The sequence below is a fragment of the Notolabrus celidotus genome, chromosome 16 (genome assembly GCF_009762535.1).
Source record: "Notolabrus celidotus isolate fNotCel1 chromosome 16, fNotCel1.pri, whole genome shotgun sequence".
Taxonomy (NCBI): domain Eukaryota; kingdom Metazoa; phylum Chordata; class Actinopteri; order Labriformes; family Labridae; genus Notolabrus; species Notolabrus celidotus.
Window position 1 is genome coordinate 8,641,419 of NC_048287.1, and position 22,602 is coordinate 8,664,020.

General features: G+C 42.6%; 1 protein-coding gene across 1 annotated transcript in view; it reads right to left on the reverse strand.

The window, feature by feature from the left end:
• Positions 1-16,714: 16,714 nt before the first annotated feature.
• Positions 16,715-22,602, reverse strand: part of LOC117827632 (NACHT, LRR and PYD domains-containing protein 12-like) — a 29,362-nt gene continuing 23,474 nt past the window's right edge. The window contains exons 13-14 of the mRNA XM_034704252.1: positions 17,759-17,805; positions 16,715-17,634 (exon numbers count right to left, since the gene is read on the reverse strand). Coding sequence (XP_034560143.1) covers positions 17,102-17,634; positions 17,759-17,805 — 580 coding nt within the window. The 3' untranslated portion in view covers positions 16,715-17,101. The remainder of the gene's footprint in view (positions 17,635-17,758; positions 17,806-22,602) is intronic.

The following is a 22,602-nucleotide window of genomic DNA, read 5'->3' on the forward strand; positions in this document are numbered from 1 at the left end:
TTTGTGTGTTTAATTTGAGTGTTATTCAGAGTAAAAATATATTTATTTTCAAGACATCTGGGCTTTTTTTGAAAGATCATTATTTGTGTCTTCTTAAAATTGACCTCTAATGCCCAGTTCTGGCAGTATTGTTCCAGGATGGTCAGGTTATGTTGGAGACCATCTCTGGTTGGAGACAACAGAATAAGGTCATCTGCATAAAGCAGGTATCTAACTTCTGTGTCTAAGAGTGAACCATCTCTCTTAAGAAACAAAATTACAATGAAAACACAAAAGAACAGCAATAAACACACACACGTCTCTGCTAATCGATCAAAGGAGTTGAAATATTTTGAAATAGTAAAATCTTATAAAAAGAAAAAGAAAAGGAACAAAAACTATAAACAAAGAAACAGTTTAAACATCATGAATTAAATGTGATGACAGTTTATTTTTAAACATTTCTAAACATTTAGTATTGCTTATTTGTGCAGCAGCTGTTTTTGTGTGTAATGTTTGTGTAGAGAGGAGGAGACTCTCCCTGCTACACAGAACACAGACACACTGAGGAATCATAAGGCACCATAAACCCAGGATACAGAGGTTCAGTGAAGGAGGTGCTGAAGGTGTAGAGGTGGATCAGTGAGTCAGAGGAGACTCTAGAAGGACAGAGTGCCAGCAGGACAGTCCACATACACTGCTACTCTATGAGAGACAGGGGACGAGGAGAGAGGGAGGTCTGTTCTTCTCTTATTGTGATAGACAGAGTAACCTCCATCAGAGCAGATCAGACTCTGGGACTGATCATTAGATCCAAACATACAGTCAGTACTGTTTCCTTCCCTTCTGATTCCTCTGTAACTCACTGATTTATAAACCCATCCTCTCCACTCGACCTCCCAGTAACAGCGACCAGTCAGACCATCTCTACACAGCAGCTGAGACCAGGAGTCAAATCAGTCTGGATGATCTGGATATGACTGAACCTCTCCCACACATGTCACCTTCCTGTTCTCATCAGATAGACTGAGCTTTCTGTGTGCTGTGTTTGAGTCCAGAGTGAGTTCACAGACATCTGATGGAGAGACAAAAACACAACACAGCAGCAGTTTATCATCAGACACACCTGAAGGCTTTATTCTTTGTTAGCTGACAGTCTGCTGTTTGGTCTTCATGAGTCAAACTGATTCCACACTTACACTTCTTCACACCATGTTTTAACCTCTGCTCTCCACCATGGTCCACCCTGGAGGAAGAAACACAATCAGAGTGATGTTCAGTCCAACATGAGTCCTACCTGCTGTTCAACATAAAGCAGTGTTCCTCACTTTGTCCCTATGACAGAGAAACAGGCTGAAACTCCTCTGAGCCAGGTGTCTCCCTCACTCTGTCTCTTTTTCTGACAATGTTGAGATTCCTCTGAAAGGAACTCCAGAATGGCATTTTGTTGCCTTCTTTTTTTCAGCACTGGGCTTGCGGCTCTTGATCCTCCTGGAGTGCTGTCAGGTGTTGCAGATGGTGCGGATGGTAGTAGCAATGGGCCCTCTCCTGACGTGCTCACGTCAGTGGGCTCGACTATCTCCTGCAGGAGAAACACACGGATAATTCATGGGGTATAACTATTGACTCAGTGAATACGGAAAGATAGTGTGCTGAAAAAGCGGGAACCTCCGGCCTCAAACGATGAAGCCAATGTGGAAGTGCTATAAACTGCAATACACTGAAAATCCGCTTGAGGCTGGATGCAGAAACACCGGAAACCACAAAGATATGAATGGGAAAAGACGATCTTTGCAGCATTAATAAACATGTTTACAGCCTGGTTCAACAAACGGCTTGTCCCTACGAAGCTAATCTCTCTAATGGCACACACTGTACAGGGGGGTGAATTTTTTTCTAACGTGACGGTTCAGAAGATATTAAGATTACCAGTTTTGCCCAAATAAGGACATGAGTGACGTGACTCCCGGTCGGGAACACATAGCTATTGGCTAGGAGGCTCACACTACGTCACACTCTGCCTGGTTGGGTTCCGCATTTCCAATATGGCTGCTGCTGTCGATTTGCTTCAAAACAGCTCTCAGGAACAGATGGGTGACGTCACGGATACTACGTCCATATTTTATACAGTCTATGGTGCTGAAAAGACGCCACCAGAACAGGTGGATCAATGGCATGCCTGTCACCCAATGCCTCGTGCATTTCTTCATAGAACTGCCATGTAGAAACAGTGAGCTCACCCTTGTCTGTCTCAGAGCCAGTTTTGGGGGTCCATAATTCCTTCAAGAAGGCACAGACACATACAAATATGCACTAGTGGAATTCATGATGAGTATTTTCAAAATTAATTTGCCATATCATTTTTGGAGTAGAGCTGGACATCAAACCTTGTATTTTTGTTTAAGATTTTTCCTTTTCTTTGAGGCTTGCTGCCCAGTGATTTTCCCCTCCATCCCCAATTCTCTCACAAATAGCATGTTATACTCACTCCCACATCTTCTTGGCACAGAACTTTGGTTTTCAGTACAGATGCTTTAACACTAGCAGTTTAAAAACCATATCAAAAATCGTGATAATACTCGAGATCGTACAATATGAGAAAATATATTGTGATCTTTTTTTTTTGCCATATCGCCCAGCCCCATGGCAGCCCTCCCACTACCAGCCTCTACCCCTTTGCCTATGGGTGGGTCCCTAAGCTCCTAAAATCAGGATGTTTATAACAACACTGTGAAACTAATAGCGCAAATGAGTTTGCAGTTCCAAATCTCAAGGTTCATGTATAATACAAGTAGAGAAACAAGTAGTTACCTTGTATTTGTCTTTAAGATTGTTCCATTTTTTTAGCCTGTTTGGCTGTTATGCCAAGGCTAGAAGTGGTAATAAAGTCCCTGGTGTTAACAGAAAACATAAATGTATCAATGATAGTCATTATGAATGGAAACTGTGCAAATGTGACACCAACACTTCCCCAGACGAACAGGAAATAATACAAGCTCTCAAAATCAATACTCACTCCCATCCACTTCTGGCCGAGTTTCTTCAGCCTGTGAAAAGGCTCTCGTTGGCCGCTCATCACTCAATGAGTGATCGGGTTTACCTGCAGGTACCCAAACACTTTGGTGAAAGGTAAAACACCTGCCCTACCACAATCAATTTTTATACTGTAATTATACAAAGTTCAGTCAGACAACTCACGTTTACTTAATAAGTTTATTGCAGCATACAGTATTGTGTTTGGCGTGTGGGCTCCGAATTTCATTACTCCTCGTAGATTATTTAAATGCAGACATTAGGAGCAACGAGATAGGACTAACCCCCTCGGAGCCCGCAGGTGGAAGCCGGGGAGGAGGTGGGGACAAAGTTCACACAGCACTGAGCAGAACAGCAGGAGCACTGCAAGCAGAGGCAGAGACAGGGAGGCTTGCCGTTTAAATAGACCGCCGAATGAGGATGCTGAGATCAGCTGATGGAGAGGTGGTGACGTGTCAGTATGATGAGCGCGGCTCGAGTTGTCTGCCTGAACTAGCTTGCAGGCGGCGCTCCATTTAAGCACATTACTTTCACCAAACTGATAAGCCTGTTAACAAATAATTTATTTAGACTGAGACCAAGCTTGCCTGTTATATAAGCCTACCCCAAAACGAATTATATCGCATGTGTAACCGATGCAGAAATATCACAGCCAGCAGCAAATTTTAAAAGAAATTCTCGGCGGGGTATTATGAGCTGTAGCGTTACAGTGGGACCCGGCATGTCCAAAACCATTAGTGAAACATTTCACCTTGGCTTTATAATTGGCGATAATTAAGGTTTAAATATCTACACTTTCGCCTAAAATAATTTCATAACTATATTCTGTCACAAAAAACGTAGTATTTCAAAAATTATAACTTACATTTGTGGGTTCTTTCCTCCACCATATCTCTCGCGGGTTGCAGTGAAATTTGTTCTGGTATACTTTGCTGTCCCAAGTCCACACAAATTACCATCCGATGCATCCTCAGTGAAATGGATTCCGGGATTTGTCACAGTTCTTGCCGAAATGCAAATATGTATATTGGAACAGAACTAGAGCTGTGACTGATGTCATCTCACAAGTCCACCAGAATGCAAGAACAGAAAAGAACGCGTATTGAGAAACAGCCTTTGTCTGTCACTTGAATCCAGCTATGGGTTGTAGTAGGAAGCTAGCTGCCCCATTTAGCATAACTGACTTCCCCATTCAATGTCCGCAAGCTCAACCTTGTTTGATATCAACAGACTAATGTGGCATACAAATTTTACCTGATTTGAAAATGCATGTTTCATTGATTATTAGAGAAATATACATAGAGATTTGAATTAGAAGTTACATTTTATTATTACTTACTGAAAAGTCACTGCTACAACCTGAACAAAGAATAATTCACAACAAAGATTCCCCTCTAAGATTTCAGAGACAACATTAATTATCTACAATCATAGTCATAGACTCAGACCTTAATTTCAGCAGCCACATTAAGACAATTACAAAGTCAGCCTACTATCACCTTAAGAATATATCAAGGATTAAAGGACTTATGTCTCAGCAGGATGCAGAAAAACTCATCCATGCATTTATCTTTAGCAGACTAGACTACTGTAAAGGGGTCTTTACAGGACTCCCTAAAAAGTCCATCAGACGGCTGCAGCTCATACAGAATGCTGCTGCTCGAGTCCTAACAAGGACCAAAAAAGTAGACCACATTACTCCAGTTCCTTCATCTCTACACTGGCTTCCTGTCTGTCAGAGAATAGACTTTAAAATCCTGCTGATGGTTTATAAAGCACTGAATGGTTTAGGCCCAAAATACATTGCTGATCTGCTACTACTTTATGAACCACCTCGACCTCTGAGGTCATCAGGTACTGGTCTGCTTTCAGTTCCTAGAGTCAGAACGAAACATGGTGAAGCAGCGTTTAGTCATTATGCACCATATATCTGGAACACACTCCCTGAAAGCTGTAGGTCTGCTCCAACTCTCACCTCTTTTAAATCAAAGACTAAGACTTTTTTATTTGCCACTGCCTTCCTATCTTAGATTATTTTAACCCACTTTAAATTAAAATTTTAATGTCATTTTTAATATATTTCTAATTTTCCTTTTCTTTTCTGTTTTATCATATTTGTCATTTTAATTGTGTTCTTTTATGCCTTTCTGAATGTTTCCAATGCTTTTAATGTTTTAATGTAAAGCACATTGAGTTGCCCTCGTGTATGAAATGCGCTATACAAATAAAGCTGCCTTGCCTTGCCTTACAATGTTTTTATTTTCATTCAGTTCATGTTCAATCACATTTTTGACTTCTTGCCTGGAGAGTCCGGGGAAAACCCACATTTCCAGAGGTCTAGAGATGTCCGTGTTTATATCAGGGTCGCGTTCAGGGAGAAGCGGTCAGATAGTATCAGTGCTGGCAGCAGCAACATGTGAAGGGCTTCATTATAGTTCTGGCCACAGAGGAGAAGAACCTGGTGATCCTGTTCTTCTTAGGAGTCACAGAGAACACAGGTAGGTGAGTTTTCAAGGCCTCAACAAAAGCCTCGTCCAAAGCTGGATCTTGTGTTAACAGGGCTTCAACCAGCCGCTCCGTTGAGCCGAACTGCTGGTTCAGGTCTTTGGACAGTCCCTTGGAGATCTTCATAAACCCTCGACTGTCCAAGTCCATGACAGTATTGAGGAAGTCGCTGTCTTCCAGGGCTTTATCCTTCAGGTGTTTTATGATCTGGTATAAGTCTATCTGCATGAGTGGAGTCCTCGTCTTTTTGGCCATGGCGCTCAGCAATCTCCCAACAACCAAAGAGAGCAAGTTATTATGTACTTCGTTGCTCTCTGTTGATGTAGCAGAGGAATCAGCCTGCTCTGAGGATCCTGACTGAGGTGGAACAGGGATGGAGATGACTTCAATTGGGGTCTGGATGCTCTCAGGTTTAAAGGAGATGACTTCCATTGGGTTCTGGATGCTCTCAGGTTTAAAGGAGATGACTTCCACTGGGGTCTGGATGCTCTGGTCCTTTGCTGGATTACAGCTGGTAAGATGCATTTTCTTCTTCACTGATTTACAGAACCTGTAAAAAGCACTCTTGTTTTTAGGGGGGGTAGAGGGGACAAACAAGTGATCCTTTAAGGCCTTGACAACAGCGCTATTAAAATCTGGATCATTGGAGGTCATTGCAGCCTGCATGACACTTTCAGGGCCAAACTGCCTGCGAAGGTCTTTGAACAGAGCCTTGTAGATCGTGTCCATGCTCTGATGTTGGCGATGTATTAAAGTATCCGGACCAAATATCTCTTCAACTGTCCGCTCTGACAACCTCTCCACGATATCAGTGAGGTCCATCAGTCTCAGCGGGACACTACCCTTCACTTGATTGATACGCACAATGAACTGAACAAGTACCTGGGAGATGAAGTATTTGTAGCACATCTTACTTCTGATCATGAAGTTTGACCTAGGACCAGATTGGATTGTTGAAGGTCCTACAGTATTACTTTGTGAAGAAGGTAGAGCACATGTAAACTTTGTAGGAGAGGGAGAGGAAGTTGTTGCATTTGTACATTCAAAGCTTACAGATTTTAGGTCCCAAAAAACCTCAGATTGGTTCTCCATACTGACCAAGCGAGGACTCTGAACTTCTTCTGGAGTTTTCTGGATGTTAGCATCTCTTGAAAGGGCTCTGCTAATGTTGGTATTGGGAGCTGAGTAAATACGGTCTATGGATGTCTCGCGAACAGTGATTAGATCCTCTTCAGCTGTATTCTGGACCGGTCTTTGTTTTTCATCAGGGCATGCAGCCTCAGCACACGGGGCGGAGACAGACTGTGTCGTAGCTGCTTCCAAGACTGCATCTCCAGCTTCTCTGAGAGAAGACACGAGGCTCTGAGCAGCGTTTTCTCCAGTGGTCCTTGGTCCTCTTTGCTGGTTCTTCACTTGCAACATGTGCTGCAGCAGCTTCTTAGTGTGATCCACCAAGCCATGAAGAGACTGAAGAGGGAGGGGTCTGGTACCAAAGTCAGCAGGTCGCTCAGAGAAACGGGTCAGCAGAACCTGAGTTACACAAATGGTTGTTGCCCTCTTCACCTCTGTTCCCAGCAGCTGGATAAGTTCCTCTGAACTCGCACAGTTTACCTCTCCATCCACCTGCATGGCCTCAGCCAGACTCGGGATTATGGCTGAATGTAGTCTGAAGAGAAGATCCTCCTCCTTGACTCCAAAGAAACTGTTCAAATGTTCGATCATCTCCTTGGGTTTGTTTTGGGCTATCATGTGTGCTACCCTCGGCCAGAGAGCATCCATGGTATCGATAGAGACCAGTTCAACGATACCCAGGCACATGTTAGTCAAAGAGTTCCGCATAAATAGATCCATGGTGCCTTCAGGCACCATCTGTTTCTGCTCTGGAGTCCAAGAGTCCAGGCAGGACGTGATCAGTCTCTGCAGGTCTTCTACTCTGAATGTGAGGTGGACCTCACACCCTTGTTCCTGTAGCTCCATCATGATTGTAGGACGGTAATTTGTTTGTTCCACGTGCAGGAATAACTGTGAGACTGGATCTGTAGACTCAGGATCATAGACTAAAGAAAAAGCTGAGGATCTGCAGACTCTGGTTATGTAGACTATGGACAGTCCTCTCTTACACAGTGGTGTGTGTGTGTGTGTGTGTGTGTGTGTGTGTGTGTGTGCCTTTGATGTGTGTGTGTGCCTATGACCTCACAGGCATTCCCAAATGGAACTGATATCACAGTATTTGGAATTTGACTTGTTGTCATGACAACAGCTAACAGGTGTTCTCCTATGAGTGCTATAATTCAGGGAGAGGAGGAATAATGACATCACTATTTGTTAGCGTTAGCCTCTGCTCTTAATATACGAAGACAATGTGGAAGTGTTATAAACTGCAGTTCATTGAACGTCCACTAGAGGCTGGCTGCAGAAACCGGAGGTTGCCTGGAATAGGAACCCAAATCCTACAGGTGTTAAACTAAATGAGTAAACACTAACATGGCAGATCTTTTTTTACTCTTTGCAGCACTCGATGTAGAAGGATGTGTTTGCTCTGAGGTAATTTTAACCAAGAGCCCCCCTGGGTGACAGGTGGGAGAGAAGTGTCACCTGAAGGAGGCAGATCAGGTGAGAGGCTCGGGCAGGTCAGGCGGGGTTAGGTAGGGTTAGATAAGCAGAGGCCAGGGGAGGAAACCTTTGCTCCGGGATCTGCATTTTCAACATACCAAAAGAAAGTGATCCTGATTTAACCAATGACTGATGGCCTCTCTCTGTACATACTTTTAATGCTAATGTCCTTTTTACAGCTCTTTGACAGCATGTGAAACAGATAGTAACATGTCTGTACCATAGACTTTATGAATGAAAGCGTGAAGTCTAAATGAGTCAGAAGTATATTCAATGCAACAGTGACTTAAATCTGTATTTTTTCTGTTGCTTAAATCCACAGGTAGTAACTCACAATTGTGGGGGAGATCTGACCCCAAAACATACCACAGTGTGAAGTCCTCCCTATCAGAGAGGGGTGGGGTCAGAAGGCAGCTCATGGCGCAGTCATCCATCAGTCAGTAGAGTGCCAGATTCTGTTTTAATTGTTAAGGGAATGTGTACCTCTTTGGGCCTTACATATGTATGGAGGCTGAATCATCCAACAGATAGAGACTTTACATTTTACTCAGGAGCCCATAAAGTTGTTTCACGAATAGACTTTTTTCTAATTTCTAGCTCCATACTACCTGCCACATTGTCCTGTTCCATTGATAGTATTCTGTTAACAGACCATGCAATGGTCAGACTTGTTATGATCCCTTATCAGGAGACGTCGAGGTCACCCAGGTGGCGATTTAATTCATCATTACTACGGGATGCAGGGTTTAAGGAGGAGCTTAGGGGACATATAAGACTGTATTGGAGACCAATGTCCCAACAGGAACCTCAGCTAGAGGGGCGTGGCAGGCCATGAAGGCGTTTCTACGAGGATTTGTCATTCAATATGCCTCTCATAAAAAGAAGGCCAATGCTACGAAGCTTATTGAGGCCGAAGCCAGGTACATTAAACAGAAAGAATCCACATCCTTTATATCAGCTGTGAGGGCTGGTGATGGGAGCTTGACAACCACATCTAGGGAGATAAACATATTCAAATAATTCTATTTAAATCTGTATACCTCTGAAAGCACTGCCACGGACGAAGAGATAATATAATTTCTAGATAATCTAAACCTTCCTAAAATGAGTATCAAGCAGCAAGATGATTTGGATGCACCTATTTGTTCACAGGAGATTATTGACGCTATCAAGGCCCTTCCAGCAGGCAAATCTCCTGGACAAGATGGCTTTATGGCCGAATTCTTTAAATTTTATGCTGAAGATCTCTTTCCATTATTTGAAAAGATGCTTGCAGAGGCATTTGAGGATGTTAGACTACCTCCTTCTTTAAATCAAGCAATTATCACACTAATACTTAAAAAAGATAAAAATCCAACTATCTGCAAAAGTTATCGTCCAATAAGTCTGATCTCTGTAGATTGTCGTCTGCTGTCTAAGGTGAGGCGCCTTATAAATATTATGTTATGTGGGCAGCGCAGGACTCTAACAATCCATCAGCAGCTATCTTACTCGATGCGGAGAAAGCGTTTGATAGGATAGAATGGAGATATATGTTTCATACTCTCAGAGTTTTGGATTTGGAGAAACATTTACGAGATGGTTAGAAATTCTTTACAAAGACCCAGAGGCTGCAGTACAAATGATTGGTCTAATTTCGTCCTATTTTACACTTGGTAGAGGTACCAAGCAGGGGTCAGCGCTGTCACCAGGGCTCTTCTGCCTTGCTCTTGAACTTCTTGCGGCAGCTATCCGCAAGAACCCAAACATTCAGGGAATTACAATTAAGGAGTCTATGCATAAGCTTATGCTTTACGCAGATGACATATTGGCTACGTTTACATGAGACTTTTAATTCCTCTTTAATTCCGAATTAAGATTAAATCCTCTTTAAAAAGATTAAAAATGACCATGTAAACACCTAATTCCGAATGAAAATGATAATTCCGAATTAAACTTAAATCCGAAGTAAGTGGCTGGTTTATTCTGATTTTAAATCCGAATTAAACAATTCCTCCATCATGTATACGTTCATTCCGCTTTAAATTAATTCCGGTCGTTCTGTGCATGCTCGTTCCCATGTCCTGTCGCGATGACGCACATATTCCGCGCTGGTGGGCACATATTCCAGGCTGAGGTAGAGCAGCTGTTGCACTAACTGCTTTGATTCGCCAAAGTACAGTCATCCGCCTCCCTTCTCCGGTTCTCTATCTCTCTTCTCCTCCTCAGCTGACAAAAGTGAAGCAGTACGTTTGTGTCAAGCTGCTTTTTAAACACTATAGTCAAAATCAAAGCGAAATTCGAACTTATTGTGTGGTCTTCCATGTTGTAACCGAAAATGAAAGAAGCAGGAACTGGAGTCTGTTTTCTTCCGGTAAACGTAATTACGTCACGCCCACCCCTGTCCAATCAGAACCCTTCCCAACCCCCAGACGTTAAGAGGAATTGAATAATAACAATTAAACGTCTTTTCCATGTAAACCTCAATTCGGAATTACTATTTCCATGTAAACACGAGGGAGAAAACTTTAATTCCGAATTATTTAATTCGGAATTATTAATTCAGAATTAAAAAACATCATGTAACCGTGGCCATTGTGGATTGCCTCGAACCCAGTTAGATCTGTCCCAGCACTTTTAGATAATATTGAATCATTCTCTAAGTTATGCGGATATAAGGTAAATTGGTCGAGGTCAGAACCGCTTCCACTGACCTCATACTGCCCTAAAAAAATATTTCATGCAGGGTCATTTCAGTGGCCTTCTGAAGGTATAAAATATCTGGGTATTGTTTTCCCTAGACAAATAAATAAAATAGTTGAAAAGAACGTAGCCCCCCTTCTTAAGAACATTTCCTTACATACAGAAAGGTGGTCACACTTATTATTATCATTATGGGGAAAAGTCAATCTCCTAAAGATGAACTGTATTCCAAGGTTAAATTATCTGCTTCAGTGTCTCCCTATTGCTATACCAGGGATGGAGCTAGACTCTCAGCACAGAAAGGCTTTTAAATTTTCGGCCCCGTTTACCTGGAATGATGTGCACAAGGACTTGAACCTGACACATCTTGTAACTCTGGGGGAATTCAAGTCACTCATTAAAAGACAGAGAAACAAGCTCCATTGGATCCTGTGATTGCACTGTGTAACCATGTAACCATATGAAACTGTGATCGTATTCTATTTGTGTTGTTTTGTGTGCTTGTGTGTTGTAACCTATTTTGTGCTGCCGTCTTGGCCAGGTCACTCTTGAAAAAGAGGTTTTAAATCTCAATGAGTCTCTTACCTGGTTAAATAAAGAAAGAAAGAAAGAAAGAAAGAAAGGGGCGGAACATCCTCAAGGGGCCCTTGTGATAGTCAAATTCACAACTGGAAAACAGCTGATATATTTTCTCCCCTACTTATCAATAAAAAAACACAAATTCTCACTTTCTGATCCAAGACAGCCCATAAAAGGCAACAAGTTGCTTGTCGAGTTCAAATGTTTCAGCTGCACCGAGGACAGCACACAGCACTCTACTGCACTGATTAATGAATGGTTCAGAAGATGGACAGCGACAGGCAGGTGCATTGTCCAGTACTGTCTTTCTCAGTGTAGCGACTTCAAAGAGCCAAAAGCCACTGAGAGGCTGACGCTTGGCCTAGTTATTGTCAGACGCGTTAAAAAGCAAAAATCACTATGCACAAAAAAGTAAGTTTAACCTTTCATAACAAAAAAAGGATGATAAACTCATAATAAAGTGCACAAACAGAAAACAGCAGAAATAAGTGATAAATAGCATAAACTGAGCGTAAATTAAGCGAAAATAGCGATCATAAGCGGTCAACAAAAAGTACGGAGACCCAGCTCACCCCCTCTCTCAACCTGCAAAACACAAGAACACAGGTGGCCTAAATGAACTCAATATCCCCGCCCCTAACACATGACCTGTAAATAACCTAATTAACTGATCCCACAATACACCATATTGTAAACAAACAACAAAAATAACACCACAAAAGTATATAAACAATATCCTACCTTAAACCTCAAAATAAGATAATATAAACACTTGAATCCCTTTATGGCTCCAACACTCGGGAATAACATTAAAGGGGACATATCACGCTTTTTTCATCAATATATATTGGTCTAAGAGGTCCCCAAGACATGTCTTTAAAGTTTATGCTCAAAAAACCACTTTGAAATCAGATTTTGGCATGCCTGAAAAGTCCTCTTCTGCATTCCTCATCAGAACACTCTGTTTTCCCTCTGACCACGCCCCCTCAGGAAGTGGATGTGCCTCGGCTCTCCAGCACGTTGATCTAATGTTTACATGTTGGCTGAATATACACGGCTGCTCAGAGATCGCGTTACTTCAACCCTCTGAATCTGATCCCGACGGAGAGGCGCCTGTAGCAGGACCTTTCTGAACGATTGGTCACAGATTTAGTGTTTCTTGTTGTTTTATTTATCAATATGTAGACGTGTGTCTTGGTACACAGCTACGAACATGTAGCTATGTGGCTATGCTAACTAGCGCTAGCACTTATCCATGATAAATAAAAATCATCCACTAGATCTTCAAATCTGCAGACGTGGGGAGTCAAACCGACCTCTACCAGAAAGGCAGCAGGACCTTTTATGAAGGATTGGTCACAGATTCTGTGTTTCTTGTTGTTTTATTTGTCAGTATGTCGACGTGTGTCTTGGTACACAGCTACAGCTACAGCTATGAACATATAGCTATGTGGCTATGCTAATTAGCGCTAGCACTTATCCATGACAAATAAAAATCATCCACTAGATCTTCAAATCTGCAGACGTGGGGAGTAAAACTGACCTTTGTGTTTATTAAGACAGCCTACAACTAGCATGCCTCCCTCCTAAGCTCCTTGTTAGCACACATTTGTGCAGGTAATGAAAAACAGGGGAGGGATTCAGTATTATTTTATACAGTCTATGGGCTGAACAAGCTCCAAGCTCTGACTCCGTGACAGACCGGATATTGTTGTTACGTAACAAAAACACGGAAGTCTGAAACGGCTCGTTTCACACACATTTACAGAAAGGTGTAGAAATCAAAACAGGGGCAGAATGGATTTTTTTCATTCTCGGGGGGTTTGTAGACATGCCAGGGACACATATTTCAGGTAAAGAACCATTAAAAAGTCAATTTTGCATGATATGTCACCTTTAACATAAAATAGACACATCGGTCTACAACACAGTAAAGTGTTTTTAAACATAAAATAGAAACAGCAGTTTAAACACAATTTCAAAGGCAGTCTACAATACCTCAGGAGATGACACATAGGTGCCGAGATCCGTTAAACACGTTAAACATCAATGTTAGGATCCATGGCTGACACAATGAATACAATGTCTCAAAAAGAGTGAAACTCCTCCACAACTTCCTCTGGCTTGGAGATGTCTTCTGAATAGAAACATGCAATCTCCAGCATTTTCTTTTCAGCATCAGGGTGGTCAGGTGTCAGCCGGGAGCGCAAACGGGTCATAATAAAGAAAAAAAGCGCTCGTGGACCTGTCACTCAGCCGCAGCCCCCAGCTGAGCGTCTCCACTGTGCGCAACACCTGTAGTCAGCTGATTCACATCGAAACATGCTTGAAACATAAAACACCTCCCTGAAAGCAGAACGAAATATAAGACCACATGATGTTTGTTCCACGTGCTATAAACTCCAAACAAAAATGTGTTGAGTTCTTAACAATTAATCAATACTCGGTTAATTTTTTAACATTCCTAATAGGCACCTGAAAACGCATTACAACCACAGTGTATCATAGGACTCAATAATAATCATGGCCGAATGATATAGCTAATGGAACGTAGGCTACCTACAGTGGTAAAATGTAGAAAAAACTCGCCCAGTTCAATAGCCTTCAAGGCGATTATTACAGGAGGATTACAAAGGGAGGTTGCTTTAAATTGAAAATAGATGTGTGTGTGAATGTTTTTTAATTACAACATCGACTGTGGACAGGGACAGACATCAGCTGTTCCGATCCTGTCAAAAGAGTAGCTCAGTAGGGGGCCCCTGCTGAACGTGGGCCCTGGGGCGGCCACACTCTGCCCCCACGGTCGCTCCGCATATGGGCTCTAACCTTTCACAACATCAGTATCCTGATCAGCAATGTTTTTACAGGTAACGATGATATAGTACAGCTTTACTGATGAAATGTAACCATCTCCTCATTTATGTTCAAAAGTGAAGAACAATTATTAACAGAAAATGACATTTCACAAAATAAAACATCATCCAAATACTGATAATAATCAATCAATCTTTATTTATATAATACCAAATCACAACAAATGTTATCCCAAGATGCTTTACAAACACAGTAGGTTTAGACAGTACTCTATGTTATATTATTTATAAAGACCCAACACCAAGACAGGATTAGATCCAGTCCCATTTTAAAGACAGGACTCAGTCTGATCTCATCTTAATCCACCATGAGCAGAGCACTTTGCAGCATTTAGCAAGTTAACAGGCAGAAACCTTGAGCAGAACCAGACTCATGTCAGACAGACATCTGCCTAGACCGTCTTAAGCTTAGAAAGAGAGGGATATGCAGAATTAGAGAGATGAGTGGTGAGATGGATGGAAGTAGATGTAGCAACCATAGTCTGACAATAACAACATGAACAATAAGTAATAGTTACATGTTTAAAACAAAAATAAACTTAAAAAAATAGGCATTCAATCAAACACAAAGCATGATGAGAAAGGAGATATAGGGCTTTAGTACAATATGTGTTCTCAGTTTTAAAAACAAGAATCCGTTTCTGATGAAAAGATGAGAAAAAAAACACATTTGGACAAATAAACTGTGAAGGTATATAAGATAAAGTTTGTACAGTCAATGAGCTTTATTTTGATTAAAGCAGACTATTATTTTTGAAAGAAATTGTTAGAACTTCCTCTAAAACGTCTTGTTAATTTTTTTTGAAATAACTTTTTAACTGAAAATACTTGAAAACTAAATTTAATTGTTTATAACACACCGTGTATATAATTATTGCATTAGATACGAAGTCAAGACTCCTTAATGTACAAGAAAATGTTTGGTTAATAGCAGAAGGTTTGTCGAGCTTTTATTTTGCTAACTGTAATCGATGTTCTTCCGTTAGCTTCACTTCCTCTTTGTCTCGAGGATCGTCTGTAGAAAGGCTTATTTACTCTCCTCTCACTGTGCTTCAGTTTTCTGTAATTTTAAAAGTGAATTTGAGTTATTTTTTTAAAAGTTAGTGTATTTTCACTGACACATTTTAGAGTTTCAGTTAATTTATTTCATTCATAAATCTACAAATTCATCAGAGAAGTGTGTGAGTGTCACAGAGCTGCTGTTAGCCTCCTACACTAGAGTGTGCTGTTGGCTCTGTTAGCTAACACGCTGTGATAATACCATAGACTTTATAAAATCTGGACGTAGTGTCCGTGTGGTCATCCATCTGTTTCTGAAGCGCTGTTTTGAGCAAGCGGCAACCTCCGGTCTAAAAATATGAGTCCAATGCAGAAGTGCTAAAAACTGCAGTTCATCAAGGATCTGCTTGAGGCTGGCTCCGAAAGTACCGGAAACCACAGACACACCCATTCAAAAAAGCTGATCTTCACAGCAGAAATAAACATGTTTACAGCCTGGTACAAAAGACGAGTGTAGTCTGGATAGCTTGGCACACACTGTACGGCTTGTGAATTTTTGTGACGTCACGGATACTACGTCAATATTTTATACAGTCTATGGTTTAGAGGCCAATCGTTGGCGGGAGGTATATTGCTGCTGTTGAGCGATTGTGACGTAAAGAAGTCTGAAACTTTCTGCACACGTATTTATCCAATTCAGATTTTGTAATTTGACGTTTTGATTTATAAACTTGAGTAATATCCGGGACATATGTGTGTTATTCCCTGCAGGGACCACCACATGTGCAGGATTCTGATGGATGTCACACATGCAGCTGCAGTTGTCTGAATGAAAAATCATCTCTTGATTTCTTTAATTTTCCTTTTGCCCTTCTTTTAACTGCTTTTTTTTAAACAGGGATTTCTATAAATGCCAACAAAGTCTCACCTTTATCACCTGGTGTTGGAGGTGTGGAGGTGGATCAGACCTGAGTGCACACACTGGCTGCATGCTGCCAGGTCCTTTAAAAATGAATTCACAATCACATTATGCTAACTCTGAAAGTAGCTCATCATCTCTGGGTGATCCTGACCCCCCATGTGGAGGTCTGGGCCCCACTTCTGTTGTTAGCAATAATCTTTAGTCTTTAACTTTAAATTCAAACTAGTTGTTACTTAATTTGTTCTCTAACTCTCTGGGCACAGTTCAGTAACAAATAATAGAATCTAATGTGTCTGTTTAGGGTATTATATATTTAATATTAGTTATAATCTCTTCTTAATGTGTGACCTTGTGTGCTGTTTCCTTGTTGCAGCACTGTCTCCATTTTAAAACCACTCCACTTTCTCTTCTGTTTGGAGTCTGCTGAATTGCATGTGTGTGTACAAAGTAACCCACACTGCAGTCTTATGAAGAAATGACATTCATCAGTTTAAACACAGGTGTTCTGTTTTATTTTCACTTACAGAAGATTGCATAATATCAGATTATACAAAAAAAAAGACTAAGGGTGTGCCAGGAAAGGTCAAGGAGCCACCAGGCTTATACAAAGGACCATTTCTCATAAGAAACAAAACTACAATGAAAACACACAAGAACAGCAATAAACACACACATATCTGTTAATCATTAATTAAGTTGTGATATATTGAAGCAGTACAATCTTATAAAAAGAAAATGACAGAACAAAAAATATAAACAAAGTAATAGTTTAAACATCATGAATTAAATGTGATGACAGTTTATTATTAAACATTTCTAAAGATGACGAGCTCTTAACAGTTTTAGTATTCCTCATTTGTGTACCAGCTGTTTGTGTTTGTAGTGTTTGTTGCGAGAGGGGAGGAGACTCTTCCTGCTACACAGAACACAGACACACTGAGGAACCAGAAGACAACAGAAACCCAGGATACAGAGGTTCAGTGAAGGAGGTGTTGAAGGTGTGAAGGTGGATCAGTGAGTCGGAGGAGACTCTGTAGAAGGACAGAGTGCCAGCAGGAAAGTCCACATACACTGCTACTCTATGAGAGACAGGGGACGAGGAGAGAGGGAGGTCTGTTCTTCTCTTATTGTGATAGACAGCGTAACCTCCATCAGAGCAGAACAGTCTCCAGGACTGTTCATTAGATCCAAACATACAGTCAGTACTGTTTCCTTCCCTTCTGATTCCTCTGTAACTCACTGATATATAAACCCATCCTCTCCACTCGACCTCCCAGTAACAGCGACCAGTCAGACCATCTCTACACAGCAGCTGAGGCCAGGAGTCAAATCTGTCTGGATGATCAGGATATGACTGATCCTCTTTTACATATGTCACCTCCCTGTTGTTTTCAGATAGACTGAGCTTTCTGTGTGCTGTGTTTGAGTCCAGAGTGAGTTCACAGACATCTGATGGAGAGACAAAGACACAACACAGCAGCAGATTATCATCAGACACACCTGAACGCTTTATTCTTTTTTAGCTGACAGTCTGCTGTTTGGTCATCATGAGTCAAATTGATTCCACACTTACACTTATTCACTCCAGATTTTAACCTCTGCTCTCCACCATGGTCCACCCTAGAGGAAGAAACACAGTCAGAGTGATGTTCAGTCCAACATGAGTCCTACCTGCTGTTCAACATAAAGCAGTGTTCCTCACTTTGTCCCTGTGACAGAGAAACAGGCTGAAACTCCTCTGAGCTAGTTGTCTCCATCACTCTGTCTCTTTTTCTGACTTTTGAGATACTCGGAGAAAAAGAAAAACTCAAAGATTCAAAAAGCAAAGGCTGTCTGTTGGTCTGTCCTCCGACATGGAGACTTTATTTTCATCCTTTAAAAAGAGATACTCATTTCTTCTTTTAGGGCTTGTGTACACTCTTAAGTATAAAAAGCTCATTCTAAATAGACTTTCAATCTAAACATTGTCTGCAGATAGAGATGTGAAGTAATGGACTCTCTTCTTCTAAATATGAAAATGAGATGACATGAAACCTCTCGTATTAACTCATGTGACTGTGTGAGGCTCTTCTTGGATCATTCAGAGTCAGCCAGAAGAGAGGGAGTAGAAGCATCACACCTGACACAGCAGGTGGATTTACTACAGTTTGTGATGAACAGAAAGAGGACCAAAGTCAGAGCATCTCCTCAAACAGTCCCTCAGGTTGTATGGAGCACTGCACAGACTCTGTAACAAGTTTTAGTTTGAGCTGTTTAAATGGCTGAAGGACTTTGGATCCATAAAGTCCAGATTCTGCTTCTCATGTCCTCTTTGAAATCAGATGATTCCTGCTGAACCTTTGTTCTGTCACTTTAAAGTAGTCGGCTCTTTTTATGTGTCAGGAGTAAAAATGAATCATCCTAAAGATCCTGTCTTATGGTTTCAGAGTGATGAAGACAGCTGGAGAACAATTGGAGCATCAATGTTAAAATCATTTCCACGTGTCCTCCATTATGTCTCAGAGTCCCTGCTGAAACAAACAGCAGATAGCAGCATGTATATGAAGCTGATAATGACTGACAGGTCTGCTGCTTGTCTCACTGAATGTAGCTGTGTCAATAAACCAGTAGAGCTGGGCTGATGAAGCTCAATGAATACTATTTGATCTCATTGTTTAACCCAATTATGCATTCAGTACTTTTAATCCATGTTTCTAACATCTGTAACTTCCTTAGTTCCGCTCATGCTGAGATTCACTTCTATCCATTTCTTATTTCAGAGTGCAGACTGTAGACAGAAGAGTGTGTGTGACTGTGTGTGTGTGTGTGTGTGTGTGTGTGTGTGTGTGTGTGTGTGTGTCTGGCATCTCATTGACTATGTCATTGTCCGCTCCCGAGACCGCTGCAATTTGCAAAGCACAAAAGCAATGATAAGTGCTGATGAATGTTGGACTGACCACCGCCTCATTCGCTCCACCATGTTTATCTGTCTGATGTGGAAAAGGAGGAAGCAGAAAAGACAGAGCCGCCCAAGGCTTAACATCAAGCGACTGGGAAGAAAACACCTACCAACAACAGCTGCAGGCAGCTCTCAGCGCAGATTTGCCAGACCAGTATCCACAGGATATTGAAAAGCCTTGGGACTCCCTCTCTGCTACCATCATGAACTCCTGCAAATCCATCCTTGGTCACAAAACGCGGAAACATCAAGACTGGTATCATGAGAACGACACCGAATTCTAGCGGCTTATCAACACCAAGTGGAAAACTTTCATCACCTGGCAAACTTACATCAACTGCAGGGATAAAAGAGAAGCCCATGCCAAAGCGAAAGCAGCTGTCCAATCACAGGTTAGGGTACTGAAGAACCAGTGGTGGACACAAAAGGCTCTGGAAATCCAACAACTTGCTGACTCTGGAGACACCAGAGGCTTTTTCGAAGCCACGAGAGCGGTATATGGCACTAGCCACCGTTGTCTAACCCCTCTTTGCTCAAAGGATGGACTCTCTCTGATGAAAGATAATGAAGCAATAACACACAGGTGGAAGGAACACTATGAAGAGCTTCTGAACAGGGACACTACTCCTGAGTTGAGGCCCTGGACCAACTCCCTCAACTGCCCATCGTTGAGAGTATGGGAGAACCACCCAGTGCGGAAGAGGTGCAGGACGCTATCAGGACAATGAAAAACAACAAGGCTGCTGGTCCTGACGGCATCCCAGCCGAAGTCCTGAAAGAAGGTGGACCTGCTCTCCTTGAACACATCCACACCCTGCTCCTCAAATATGGGAAAAAGAGGAAATCCCCACATAGCTGAAGGATGCTTTAGTCATATCCCTCTTTAAGAAGGGTGACAAGGCAGACTGTGGGAATTTCTCTCCTTTCCACCATAGGGAAGGCGTTAACTCGGATGTTGGCCAACGGACTCACCCCCCTGTCAGAAAGCACCCTTCCTGAGTCTCAGAGTGGTTTCTGCCCAAACAGAGGCACTACGGATATGATCATTGCTTGTCTGTTGCAAGAAAAGTGCCGGGAACAGAATCAACCTCTATACATGGCCTTCATAGACCTCACTACTCAAAGCCTTTGACTCAGTCAACCGTCAGTCCCTCTGGTTGGTCCAGGCAAAAATTGGCTGCCCAGAAAAATACATCCGAGTGCTGCGGCTGCTGCACGACAACATGTATGCCACTGTACTCACTGGTTTTGGAGATGAGACGGAACCCTTTCGGGTCGACACAGGAGATAAGCAGGGATGCGTTATTGCTCCATCGCTGTCCTTCATCTTTATTGCAGCCATCCTCCATCTCACAGGGAACCAGCTGCCACAGGGAGTCAAAATTATGTACAGGACTGACGGACTTCTGAACATCAACAGATTCAGGGCTAAAGGTCGAACCACCACCATATCCATCACAGTGCTGCAGTATGCAGATGATGATGCTATTGTAGCCCTCTCAGAAGAGGACCTACGGTGCACCTTGACCGCTTTTGTAAAAGCATACAAACAGCTTGGTCTGGCCATCAAATTAAAAAAGACTCAAATCCTCCATCAGCCACTACCAAATAGCAGCACCCCCCCAAACATCTCCATTGAAAACACCAGGTTGGAAAATGTGGACCACTTCCCACACCTTGGTAGCCTCTTGTCATCTAGAGCCACCATTGATGAAGAGGTACACCACCGTCTTAGCCGTGCCAGCGGGGCATTCTGAAGACTGAAAAAAAGGGTCTTTGAGGACCGCGACCTCCAGCCGAGGACCAAAATCCGCGGATGATGGTGTGTGTGTGTGTGTGTGTGTGTGTGTGTGTGTGTGTGTGTGTGTGTGTGTTTCAGAAGAACCAAGCTGCATGTACTTTGACTTAAAAATGTTCATTGCTGAACGTCTGGTGGTAAATGCCACTTTGAGGCTAAGTAGGAGAAATCTTCAGAGGATGAGGCAGACAAGACTGAAACCATCCAACGTGCTTTGTGAAGGTTTGGGAATCAAGCTAACAGCCTCATCCTTTAAAAACCAGCCTTATCATTGCTCATTGCACGACGGTGAATATATGAAGGAGGCGTTTCTCTGCAGCTCTGAAGGTTTGTTTGATGATTCATTAAACAAAGAAACAATCAAATCAAGAATAGAAGATATTCCCATGTCAGCCATGAATAAAATCACTGATCTGTTAGATATTTGACTTTTTTTATTGTGTCATAATTGAACTAGGTGTTAACTTTTATCTTGAAATGGCACACTAATGTGAATAATCAGCAAATTTCAAATCCATCCATCCATCCATCTTAGGCAGCAGACTTAACAGGGAAGCTCAGACACTCCTCTCCCCTGCCACTTCCACCAGCTCTTCCGGGAGGATACCGAGGTGCTCCCAGGCCAGCTGAGAAATATAAACTCGCCAGCTTGTCCTGGGCCTTCCCCGTGGCCTCCTCCCAGACAGACATGCCCGAAACACCTCCCCAGACAGACGTCCGGGAGGCATCCTGACCAGATGCCCGAACCACCTCATCTGGCTCCTATCGAGCCGGAGGAGCAGCGGCTCTTCTTTGAGCCTCTCCCGGATGTCAGAGCTCCTAACCCTATCTCTAAGGCCGAGCCCAGCCACCCTGCGGAGAAAGCTTATTTTGGCCGTTTGTATTCGTGATCTTGTTCTTTCGGTCACTGCCCACAGCTCGTGACCATAGGTGAAGGCTGGAATGTAGATTGACCAGTAAATTGAGAGCTTTGTCTTATGGCTCAGCTCTCTCTTCACCACGACAGACTGGTGCAGCGTCCACATCACTGCAGACACCGCCCAGATCCGTCTGTCAATCTTGCGCTTCCTCTTCCCCTCACTCGTGAACAAGACCCCAAGGTACTTAAACTCCTCCAAGCCATCCTTTTCCGACTTAGCACCATGGCCTTAGACTTGGAGGTGCTGATCCTCATCCCCACTGCTTCACACTCAGCTGCAAACTGTACCAGTGCGAGCTGGAGGTCACTGTTCGATGAAGCCAATAGGACAACATCATCTGCAAAGAGCAGAGATTGAATCCTAAGGCCACCGAACCGGACACCCTCCGCCACTTAGCTGCGCCTAGAAATTCTGTCCATAAAAGTTATGAACAGAGCCTGTGACAAAGGGCAGCTCTGGTGGAGTCCAACCTCAACTGGGAATGAATTCGACTTACTGCTGGCAATGCAAACCAAACTCTGGCTCCGACAATACAGAGACTGAATGGCCCGTAGCAACAGGCCATCCACCCCATATTCCCGGAGCACCCCCCCCAAAGGATACCTCGGGGGACACGGTCGTAAGCCTTCTCCAAGTCCACAAAGCACATGTGGACTGGTTGGGAAAACTCCCATGCCCCCTCCAGTACCCTCTCGAGGATGTAGAGCTGGTCCAATGTTCCACGGCCAGGACCAAAACCGTATTGTTTCTCCTGCATCCGA